The 12497-nt window shown below is 39.2% G+C and overlaps 1 protein-coding gene across 7 annotated transcripts in view; it reads left to right on the forward strand.

Moving 5' to 3' along the window:
* KDM5A (lysine demethylase 5A) overlaps positions 1 to 12497 on the forward strand; it is a 45132-nt gene that overhangs the window by 5399 nt on the left and 27236 nt on the right. For 6 of the 7 annotated variants that reach the window (XR_013977022.1, XR_013977023.1, XM_080971560.1 and 3 more), the window contains exons 4-9: positions 1796 to 1966; positions 2412 to 2546; positions 7237 to 7342; positions 8650 to 8738; positions 9858 to 10016; positions 10878 to 10997. Coding sequence is in view for 5 of the 7 variants with exons in the window: in XM_080971560.1 (XP_080827686.1) it covers positions 1796 to 1966; positions 2412 to 2546; positions 7237 to 7342; positions 8650 to 8738; positions 9858 to 10016; positions 10878 to 10997 (780 nt within the window). In the remaining 2 variants the exon portion in view is untranslated. The remainder of the gene's footprint in view (positions 1 to 1795; positions 1967 to 2411; positions 2547 to 7236; positions 7343 to 8649; positions 8739 to 9857; positions 10017 to 10877; positions 10998 to 12497) is intronic. The other variant, XM_080971563.1, reaches the window with a different exon arrangement.

Below are 12497 nucleotides of genomic sequence, written 5' to 3' on the forward strand. Positions count from 1 at the left end.
GAATCTACAATCATTTGGTAGGGTGTTAGTGGTTTCTCATAAAATCACGTTTTCCCTGCTGTAATAGAGAATCATAAAATATACTAGCTTAAGGCTTGAATAATAGGGTGTGTTCATTGATAACTCCCCCTCCCTCCATATTAAGTCCATGGATTTTTATCTGAGTATATAAGCAATAAGGAGTTTTGGGTGTAGTAGCTTTCTGTATCAGCAAGGCAAATTACTCTTACTATTTGAAAGTGTCTTAAGACTCTTCATTGGGACTTGCTGCAGGAGACTAATATGGTTACTCTACTAGAACGTAACTTCCAGGCACGTAGGGTTCATACTGCACAGCTTCTTAGTGTTTCCATACCAGTTCATAGCATATGCATTGCATCATGGCAGAAACCTGTGAATTGTGATTTAATTGGCGAGTAGCAAGTAGTACATTTTAAAACTACTGCATCAATACTACAATACTGCTAAATAATATTGTTGCTGGTTTTAAAAGTGCCTGTAAAGCATGCTAAACTCTTGTAGTACTAAATGTTTATTTTTATAAAATGTTTTAAACCTGCCTTTCCAAAGCTGCACGTAGCATACAACTTATTTAAAGCCTGCAACCTTGGTATAATGCAAACCAATGGAAACAGCCTGGTTTCTGCCATAGCTGGGGATGAAGGGCCACTGGGAGGCTGCATCCCTCCCTCTTAGGACATCATGGTAAGGGGCAGACCAACCTGAATCCTTTCATCAATTAGTGAAGGACTTGTTGGAACTGTTTTCCTTTCCCCTCTGCTACTTTTTTTCCTTCTGTATTCTAACTATTGGATTGTGAGTCTGAGAACAGAGACTGGTTTGACTTTCATTAATTGTGAAACGCTTAGAAAATGTTTAGTAATAATAGTAGTAGTGCAGAGAGTTCCAACTGTGCAATAGCACTTTTGGTCTCATGGCAGTTCATTTGTCAGCTGAATGCCTTCTCAAAAGTGCCTTGTCACCTCCCTGAATGCCAAGAAGGAAGAACACAGATTTACGGTATGCACAGCTATGGGCCCTTTTGAGTGAGATGAGTAGTATTTCACAACTCAGTGGCTTATCAGATGTGAACTTGGACAAGTAGAAAGCTGTACATATCCAGGGAAGGGAATTTTACAATTGGCTTGTAATTCTGTTCAAATTTACTTGACAATTTAAGGGGAGGAGGAAAAGTGGGTGTTGGAGGAAGGCTCTCTGGGCCTGATGCTGACCATATTACTCTCATGACATCTTCTTCAAGGCAAATAAACACTGGTTTAATTGAGCCATTGAGAGTCTAAATTGATAAGAATCAGTTAAGAATTGAATATAGCTGTGGCGGCCGCCTTCAACTTGAAAGAAGCAGACTGTTTTACCTCATACATACCTCATGTTGCCTTAAGACTCTTTCCTGGGAGTGTCTGCATAACCACTATTCTTGATCTCCAGCTCTTCTGACTTGTGAACTGGACTGAGCAGCAGGTTAAATTAATGCTTTTCATAAGATGGAAAGTCAAGTTTAGCAAACTGTTTGTTTCTGGCTGCTGTAAGTGAGAACCTGCTATTTCAAACACCTTTGGAAACTGCTTCTTGTCTGGTTTCAGGCATCCAAATTGTCTTTATGCATTAAGCTTTTGGAGCGAGAAATGAATTTGATTCTGCAGAACAACTATCCCCTTGTTATTAAGTAGAGGATCTGGTGGAGTTTTACATTTTGACTGTGACCAGTATGCTTTAAGAAACTTGTATGTAGCTTTCTAAAAAAATAAATAAATCTGTTTTACTTTTATTTCAGATTGTTGCCAGCAAAGGAGGCTTTGAAGTGGTCACTAAAGAAAAGAAATGGTCTAAAGTTGCAAGTCGTCTTGGTTACTTACCAGGAAAGGCAACTGGCTCACTGCTGAAGTCACACTATGAACGGATCTTATATCCATATGAGCTTTTCCAGTCTGGTGTCAGCCTTATGGTGAGAGATGGCTTTGTTTGCAGGAGAGTAATATGAGATACAGTATGTTGCTTGTCTACTGTATACTAACACAAAGTTTTGTGCTCTTGTGAATTTGCCTCATGGAAACAAGTTGCTTATATCACGATCAAGAGAGATGTATTATACTGTGATCTGGTTTTGCGATGGTATCTACTTTGTTTATGCTTGAGGTCAACCTTGATAGGATGAGGACTTTGTTGGAAAAGAATCAAACATGGGAAGGAATCTTTCCTTGGCTAGGCAGCAGCACTTGAGAAATCGGTTTTATTCAGTTTTCGTGGGTGACTCTGTCCAGATGACATTTGTAATGCAGTGTGTCATTGTTGGTAGCCCTTTCTCCCAGTAGTGCTGCTCATCTTGAAAACCAGAGTCTACCATCCCAGATCCAACCAACCTGGTGTCCTTCTGTGCTCTGATTCTTTAGGGCATCCAAAAGCAAAACTTGGACCTTAAGGAAAAAGTGGAGGTTGAGGACCTCGGCATTGGTGCCCAGTCTCCCCCTAAGCAGGGTACAAGAGTGAACGTTGTGCTGAAGAGAACCAGACGTGTCAAGTCCCAGGTACCCAGATCACTTGGCCACAGTAGACAGAGTGCTTTAGTCTTTGCACCAGTGCAGATGCATTGGAAATGCAACAGCCTTTGTCCGGCCGTGGGGGCTCACTCAAAACTTCTCATAAGGAAGCCATCCTTTTAAAGATCAAAAGTGAGCGTGCTAGATAAAAACACTCACGTTGCGCTGGCCTCACTTAACGTTTCTCTCACTGAATAAGCCAACTATGTTAAGAGGAAAAAGACTTCTGTTCATGCCAGCTTCTGAATTTTATCAGTTTGAGCTGGTGGCTAAGCTGAGGAGTTCCTTGGGTTTCATTTGGACTGTGGCCTCGCCGTGTGGCCGTAAGCAAACCATTATCTCTTAACCTCAGCTCCCTACTTGCTGTCATACAAAGGTGATAAACTGGTCTACCTTACAGGATTGTTTATAAGAATGAATGAAATGCTTGTTTTGAGTATTTTTGAAAACTTAAAGTCCTGTATAAATGCTTAGTATTGGTATGTATGAGGAGATTGGCTGATGCACACTAACACCAGCAGAACTAGTAGTTATGTAGGAACTTGGTTCACTTAATTTGTAGACAACCTTCTTTTTGTGTGTTGTGGTGGCCGGAAGTCTTCAGCATAGTCCTAACACTGAAGGGAAGAAATTGCTTGTAGCAGTAAAGGCTTTCTAAGCAATGTCTACTTCTTCCGTTCAAATTTCTCAGTATTTCAGTTAATATAACCACTTTATTTCATGAAGGTTAAGAGTATTTTTCCTCTTTTAAAGCCCAATTCTTTTTTAACAGAGTGAAATAAATATATGAAAAATTGTAACTAGCATTGACAGCCTTTTTCTTTAATTGTTAAACTCTGTGTATGTTTAAAGTAAGTATTCTTCATGTTTTGATTAATTAATTAAAATATTTATTACCTGTTCTTCACTGAAGCAGCAATCCTAAAGTGGGGAATGTAATAAGTTAAAATACAGCATATAAAACAAAGCACAATTAAAGTTTTCATTACATCATTTAACACCTAAAAAACAACTGCTACAATTATAAGTCACCAGCCATATGCATCAGCATTCAGCTGGTACCAAAAACTCTCATAAGAGTGATTGCTCACAGGGGAGGTGGCCATAGCTCAGTTTAAAACATAAAAACACTAAGTTGCAGATACATTTGAGGATGATATAAATGATTATGCAAAAGGAGAATGAACAGGAAGGAGAGACACGTTCTGTACTTCATTAAACAAAACATTCTAGTAGCTTTTTGCTGGTTGGTCAGTTGGCTTTAAAGGAAAGTTAGCTTTTTGGTTAATCCTCTAACATTTGCAAGTAAGTATGAAGTGACAATTATAGTTTAATTTTTTAGGCTAAATGATGCTGAAATAATAATTGAGGAGATGGTTTCTTGACTGAACTTGGAATAATTTGATGGGTTTTCTCTCTATGCCTGCACTTGGTACATTGTAGCTTGGCTATGCAGGGTTCCCAGGTATATTTGGTATGTCTGGTTTTTGCTTGCACTTTTCTACTTGCTCTGGTGCAGGTATGGGAATAGGGAGGGTTGTGCTAGCGCAGCAGAAATATTCCACAAATATCAAGTGTCCTAAGAGTATCAAGTTAATACAGGGGTGGAAGAACTGGATGAAACCAGTAGGCCAGCCTTATCTTCTTTGCTCCATTCCCACAGGCCAAATTTGACTGGTTAGTGGGACTGCTGACCTGCCAGTTACCTGGCATCATAAGGACATTAGGTGACACATTTTTGCCTGTGCTTTGCAAGTCTTGACAATCAACTACATATTTATCTGTGGATGTTGAGGCCAGAATGGCCTCAGAGGCCAAATAGGGGAGGCCTTGTGGAGCTTGTTAGGGTTACCGAAACAGTAATTTTAAAAAATATATACTGTATGTAGAAGGCACATACATTCAAAGTACGTTTTCTATCTAGTCCTTAGTAGTTTTGTAATCATGGTTTTTGCATAGATATATAGTATACAAATCTCTTAAAGTTCAAATGAAATAACATTAGTTATGTGTTGAAGACTTCAAGTGTAGTCTAGTGTGAAATTCTGAAAAATAAAAATAAAGATGGGAAGGAGTCTGGACAGTCAAAACATAAATATCTTATTAAGACATCCCTTTAAAATTGATTTTGGTTTATAAGCCACAGTTATCAGAATTAAGTGTTTTGATAGAATAACTGAATTGCATTCCTGTATGTCTAATTTCAACTGTGAGCGTGAAAAACCCTCAGTATTAAGTGAAAAATAAAGGGCCACAGTATATCTAGCATTTGTCATACTCCACGTAGACTCATTGAAATTAATGGCATGACTAACTTGGCTCTAACTTGGATACAATACAAGTCAGAGTAGACCCACTGAAATCGCTGAACTTGGTTCATATTGGTTGATTTTTTTCAGTGTGTCTGCTCAGAGTATGATTTGGTCATTGGATGGTATCTGACTATGCAACAAATCCTAGGTTGAATCCAGACTTAGTTGTGCTTAGAATAGACCCATTGAGCTCACTTGGGACTTGAGAGTTATTACTAATCTAAGTTCCATTGACTTTGGTGAGTTTCCTCTAAGCACAACAAAGTCTGGATCCCCTATGTGTTTTCTGCAATCAAAACATGGAGTAAAGTACTTCAAATGCTTGAGTAATACTACTACTGCTACTGTTGGTCTTGTTAACTGAGTGTGGATAATCACATTTGGTTTCTTTTTCCCTTGAACTCTTTAAGAAGGTTTAAACATATTTATTTTTGAGTCTTCCAAAGCAATTCTCATGGTTCATCTTGTTTTGCTGCTGTTTTTTTGGAATTGGATATGTAAATTAGCTAGACCATTCCCAGTAGTGTACTTTTGTGGAATAGAGTGGCTTTCCCCAGACTCTGCTTAAATGCTTCCCTCCGGACCAACATTAAAAGTATTCTTGATCTTCTTTTTCAACTTCCCTGCTCTTAATACAGTGTGGTTTGTAGCAAAGCATATTTCTCCTGAAACATGGATAAAATATATCTGGATGCGGATGGAATAGGCCTGTTTTGGTTCTTTAGATTGGCAGGACCATTCTTACCAATTTTGGAAACTCTATGAAATACTCAAAGCAGTTTATTCTGTACTTATATTGGAATCTTGGTACAGCTTTTTCAGTCCACAGCTTAGCATACAACTGTTCAGAAAACAAAAACCCCATTTTCAGAAACCTTACAGGGTTTCTACAAAATCTCTCCACATTGGGGCAGGTGCTACAATTGTGCGTGTTCCAAATGAGATGCTTGCCTCCCAATAAGGTAATTTGTGATTCACCTAGCTAAAACGCAATTTTAGTGCCAGCATAGCATAACAAAGGATTCTTAAATGTGACCAAGAACAAACTTTCATGGTCATGCACACTCCATCATCTCTTCTGCTTAACTATGGTTAAGAGATAGGAAGGTGTGGCCTTAAAGACAATCCCCTATTAACCAGGGTTCATTTCCAAAATTTTGGTTAAGTGTTCCACTTCTTAAGCAAGCCAGAAATCCCGATTTAAGAAACCTTAAAGTATGGAATCTGCTTAGCCTTAATTGCAATAAATGTTGGTGCCAGCATATCCCTGAACTGTGGTTGAGTAAGAAGGGAGGGTCTAGGGAGCGTGAGTTAATGCTCTCCATTGCCTGATCACAGTTAAAATGAATGTACAGTGCTTTGTTAATTTTGAGGTAAACAGTCAATATTGTTGAAGACATTGCAATTGCAATTAGCAATTGCTCATCTACAAATTAAGCAAGATATCATGTAAAATGAAGAATCCTAATGAAATTTCTCTCACTTTCTCTCTTTTAAAAACTGCATCTCACTTTCTACATATTGCCTTACGTTGTTTAGGCACTGCTGTGATCTCCATTCACTAAGAATCATTTCCCTTTTGAATTTTAAACAACTTGACAGGAACATGAAAGATACTATTTAGTGTTACAAAATTTAATTTGGAAATGTGAAAAAAATGATGATTTAGCCTGTTGAAAGATAAAGCCTTTTCTGGATATCTGAGGAACAGCAGATTGGACTGTTTTAATAAACACTAGAAATGTAGCAGAAGATGCATGATGGTTATAGATAAATGTTGCATGTGTCAAAAATCGAGACACGTACTGGAGAGCATCTAAGCCTGCAAGACTCCATCTCATTAACAAAGACATATACTTAGTTGTATATTCTAATAGTATTTATTTCCTATAATTTATATACCACTTGATTTTTTAAAAACTCAAAGCGGATTGAATATGTATAATGAACTCTTATTCTTGTTCCTTATTGTCGGAACTGTCCTTTAATAACTAATGTGATAGATTTTTATTCTTCATTACAAAACAATTTAAAAAGTGCATTAGCAGATGGTGTCAGTTAGTAGAAATGGGATAGTAAATATGATCTAATTTTAATTTTCTTCCTGCTTTTGACATTTTGCAGCTGGGTGCCATTCCAAGCAAGGTAAATTGTATTGTTTCTCTGAAATTTGTTACACATGATGATGGTAGAGAGAAAAGCCACACTATCTTCCAAAGTATCTGCTCTTGGCAGTGACTGTGCAAAGACCAATGTCTGTGGAGTAGGAGTTTGCTCCAGCCCCATAACTCCTCTGGTCATCTATTGTGAGAGCTATTACATTCTGTGTAAATACTAATGGTAAGTTGATGTGATCTTGTTTTCAGGCAGAGGCAGGCGAGATGAGTAGAAACACTGAACTGAAGAAGCTCCAGATCTTTGGAGCAGGACCAAAGATGATGGGATTAGCTTTGGGAGCAAAGGAAAAAGAAGGTAAGCAGCAGCTTTGAGCCACTGCAATTAAAGCGGAGTGAGGCTATTATTTTATTTTATTTTATATATTTCTATGACCATCCTTCATCTGAGGATCACAGGTATGTTAACTTCTTCAACATAAAGTTTTGAGCCTGGTGGTTCATCATTTAGCTGCTGGTGCAAGATGGTGACATGAGCATTTCCAAAAATTGTATAGCAGCTGCATGCCCACTCCATTGAGAACCTTTGGTAAGTTCCAGATGCAACAGAGTTTTATATATTTGTTAAAACTGGCACTACTAGAAGCCAGCACGAAATAAACTACTGTGGTACTTAGCTGAAACCTTGAGGGAACTTGGTGCCTTGCAAATAATCGAACATGATATAGTTTAAAGATCTCACGTGTCACTGTGATTCCTAGTTAAGTTTATGGGGGAAAGGACTTCAATGAAGGTGAGCCTTCTAACCTGCTAATGTGCGTATTGTGGATATGCTGCTTATGAGCTAGTGAGATGCAGGCCAGATGGATCTTCCATATTTGCATGCCTGAGCAGTGTTCCCCCCTTTTAAAAAAAGGGGTGTTAGGAATATATTTACCGTATTTTTTGCTCTATAAGACTCACTTTTCCCCTCCTAAAAAGTAAGGGGAAATGTGTGTGCGTCTTATGGAGCGAATGCAGGCTGCGCAGCTATCACAGAAGCCAGAACAGCAAGAGGGATTGCTGCTTTCACTGCACAGCGATCCCTCTTGCTGTTCTGGCTTCTGAGATTCAGAATATTTTTTTTCTTGTTTTCCTTCTCCAAAAACTAGGTGCGTCTTGTGGTCTGGTGCGTCTTATAGAGCGAAAAATACGGTATATGCTTTCATCTGGTAAAATTTGTGATGTGAACATTCCAGTTTTTAATAGGTTGTAACTGGGAATTTTGGAATGAAGGTTGTGAAGGTAAGAGTAGAATGTGTGGTGGAGTTGATAGGACTAGCGGCCTTGAAGAGGTGACCCAAGTCTCAGGAATCATATCAACGTCCTTCTGGTTTCCATTCCTTTGGTACAGATTGCTCACAGGCTTTAAAGTTCTGCTTTACAGCTATCGTGATAAATTTTGTTCACCTTAAACGCAAAAGGTTTGGGCTCTTAAGATGCTACCAAGTTGCCCGATTCCATAGAGGAAACATTCTGTGGCTAGTTGTGCCATTGCAACCCAGTTAAGTGATGACTCCTTTGTTTACTGCTAAGCATGCTTCGCTTGCTGCTCCATTCAGGACACCAGACTGACCCTGTGAAATCTTTGCAGAAAATATAACTAGTACAACATTCTCTCTCTAGATGAAGTACCTCGAAGGCGGAAAGGTACTAGGTCGGAGGCTTTCGGTATGCAGATGAGGCAGCGGAAAGGGGCCCTTTCTGTCAACTTCGTAAGTTTGCTCTTGAGCATCTGATATGTTGCTTCTTACCTGGCTTGGGGAAATGATGAATGAGGGGATAAGGAAGCAAAACACCTTCATTTTATTAAAATTGCTGGTAGTGCTGTAGTTTGGTTGAGAACAACTTCTAATCCAGTGTGTAGTTGCAGAGGTCTAATTCTTCTTCAGGCTACAGTTTGGAACTGTTTGCATTAACCTCATGAGAGAGGTCTACAAGATGAGAAATTTGAAATTTCAAGGCGTTCTCTGTTTGATCACAGCTAACATCTTGGATACTTGTTACCAAATAGTACTTCTACTAGTTTTTGAGACTATGCAATGTTATTCAGTCTCTTCCTGGCTTTATGCATTGTCTTTAAGCAAGACTGCTTGCAGTTGCCTATGCAGAGAAAATCTGTGCTAACTGGAGAGCTGCCAGATCATCATTATTGTGTCTATGCATCTCATGGAAGAAGCATGTGTACAATGAGTGTTTAAAAACAAGCTCCCTCCAGATTTTGTTTTGGTTTCAGAGTAACCTTGATGCATTCCAAGTGTTCCAATAGCAGAATGTGAGAAATTTGGGTCAATTAATGAGTCTTAATTATGTGACATCTCTAACATGTGTTAATTAGTATTAGGGAGATGATATCGCTGAATTTTACATAACTTTACATACTACACAACTGAGGATTATATTTAATGAGAGAATAGATGGTTTTTATGGGGAAAATGCAAAAAAGGTGCCTGGCTATAATCAGTGAGCCCAGGAATAATATTGGGTTGTGTATAGTAGTATTAACCACTGAATTTTGTTATTGGTAAGTCATACGTTAATTTGCTTTTGTTAACTGTAGTTTGAAAATGCAGCAAAAAATAAGCATAAAGATGAATTCCTCAACTAGGGATTCCCCATGCTGGCCAGTGCCTGGCAAATGCTATTCCAACCCTGTAAAGAGCCCGTGGCTTCCTTGGATGATGATTGACATCTTTCCTCTTTCCAGTGGAGGCTTATTTAGAATCTCCTTGCGGAGGCCACTGTATGCAGCTACATTAGATGTAATGAAGGATTGGGGTAGGTTTGTCTTATGCATAGAAGACATGAAACTCAAGATGCTGTTTCCTGTATAGGTTGACCTATATGTCTGTCTGTTCTGTGGCCGGGGCAACAACGAGGACAAATTGTTGCTGTGTGATGGATGTGACGACAGCTACCACACTTTTTGCCTGATACCCCCTTTGCCTGATGTGCCCAAAGGTGACTGGAGATGCCCTAAATGCGTTGCTGAGGTACTTTGTTTTTGTTTTTGGCGTATTTGAAACATTGAGGCCACAAAACACTAGTGGTTCGACTCAGGTGGCCAGGTAAGAAAAGAGGATAGGATTTCTGTGTCATTTTAGTTGCATAGAAGAGGAAATTTTGGAAATTGTAGCTTGGCATGTGAGGTACACTTGCTGAAATACCTTCCCTCTTCAATTCAACTAGTTGAGATTCAGGAATCCTGTCTTCTTTTTCATCTAGCTACCCAAGGTTTACCCCTTCTGAGGAATTTTGTCCAGGAGACAAGGCTTCTTCGTTAACAGTAGGAAAATGCGTCTGTTTTGAAGTTTGTAGTAGCTACAGTCAATTGTGGCTTGCTGAGACATGGGCAGCTGTCATATGTGATCTTTCATGATTCTTCCTATCTGAAAGGCGTTTCTGTGTAGGGACTTGATGATATTTGGAGAGGTCCTAAGTCCAGAAAACAGCTGAACAAGCAGAGTTCTTGCCTGTACAGCTGAGTTAGACCCAGATTACTATGGAAAAGTGGAACCTGCTTTCAAATGGTCCTGCTCTAGATGTTTGTCACATTCCAGGTTCTCTGATGAGCTGTGTACAGCTTGCTGTGCTCTCTTCCTTGTCTTTCTCTCCCCAACAGCAGTGTACTGCAAAAGGCGCAGATACTCAGTATTTTGGGAAGCAAGTCCACTTGTCCACCAACACTGCTGCGTGCGCTCATTGGCCTAAGTCAACTTACCTGGAGAGATAAAAAAATGAAAGCTTAATATTTTTTTAATTTAGTTAAATGAAGGAACTTCATTCCATTTTTGCAGGATGCTCTGATTAAACTGCTTTCTGTGATGCCGAATAACACTTTTCCTCTTTTCTAGGAATGTAACAAACCACGTGAGGCCTTTGGATTTGAACAGGCTGTTCGAGAGTACACCCTTCAGAGCTTTGGTGAGATGGCAGATAACTTCAAGTCTGATTACTTCAACATGCCAGTCCACGTAAGTATGTAATATATGTTGCAGTCAAAGTGTTCTCACTAGTAGTCGGAAAACCTATAGGCAGTTCAGATTTGCCCACACAGCGTTGCTATTTAACTATTTTATAGGGGTTTTTTAAATTTCTTTTTATTTTGTTGTTGTTGCAGAATTTAGAATTTAGAATTCTGTCCTCTTCTGTAGAGATCTCAGGGATTGGGTTCATGGGACAAAAATGAGGAAATGTGTCTTTAGAGGCCAGAGAGCCCCAATGGAGTCCTTTTTCCTTCTCTACATCCATGGTAAAAACCTTGCATTTCAAAATGAAAGGAAAATGGATGCAGTTCAGGTGCCAAGCTCTTTAATATCCAGTTGGGCTTTTATTCTGGCAGCATTAGGAGTTGGATTTTGTCTTCAGTTTTGGAAAAATGTTTTCAGGTATTTTTATAAACATTCCATAGCAAGGTTGTTGTTTACTGACAAGGCCACTGACCCATCTAGGCCAGAGATGACCTTCTATAACTGTCAGTGGTTCTCCTCAGGTCCCCAGACAGAATTCTTTCCCAGTCCTGTTGCTTCTCTAGGTATGTGGGGCTTCCAACACGCAAAGCATGTTTAGTAGTACTAAACTACCATATTTACTCGAACGTAATGCACACTTTTTTGGCCAAATTACGTTGCGAAAATTATGGTGTGCATTGTTTGATGGCACATTAGATTTGATTGCAAGCTTGAAAAACACCTTTGACAAAGCAAATACTTTTTTTGGTTTCATGTTTTTGCTAATTGAGGTGTGTGTTAGATTCAGTGGTGCATTAGATTTGCGTAAATAGAGTATGTCCTTTCTTCTATCCTCCGCCACTCTTTGCTATTTTCATGAATTGGCTTTAGTTGCTAGAAAAATGTTAGATCGTAAAAGGGATTATGAATCCTAATCATGATTGATCTTTCCTTATGTTGATGTCATCAATTATTTAAATTCAGATCCAACAAGAATGTTACAGAAATTTGGAGTTGGACACCCATACAAAAATTATCTGTAATGCCCACCTATCTTTCTGTTTGCTATGAACCCTTGATCTATGGTGAAAAAAGTAGCAGTAGCACTCTGTTGCTGCAAGAAAACAAGCACAGTGACTGATTCTCTCTGGTTGGTTTCTTCTAGATGTAGAATTTTAGCAGAGTAGCAGCATTTGTTATAATTCACAACCTAGCCCTGAGTGCTTGTGTGGGTACTTTCTTTCTCTCTCTCTCTAACATGCATACCCTTGCTTCCCTAGTGGGAAGAAGGGGAGCATTCAAGTGTGATTCCTCCCACTTTCACTGCACCCGCATAAGGCAGGTGTGGGGACACCCTGGCACTCCAGATGTTGTTGGAGTACAATTTCCATTTTCCCTGTGCTTTGGCCGTGCTGGTTAGGGAAAATTGAAGTCCAGTATTTCCCGGAACACTGCAAGTTCCTCAGCTCTGGTCTAGAGAGAAAAACAGCTTTAAATGTGGGTTTGGGAAAGATTGAACACCAG

This window comes from Podarcis pityusensis, assembly GCF_964106645.2.
Source record: "Podarcis pityusensis genome assembly, chromosome: 10".
Taxonomy (NCBI): domain Eukaryota; kingdom Metazoa; phylum Chordata; class Lepidosauria; order Squamata; family Lacertidae; genus Podarcis; species Podarcis pityusensis.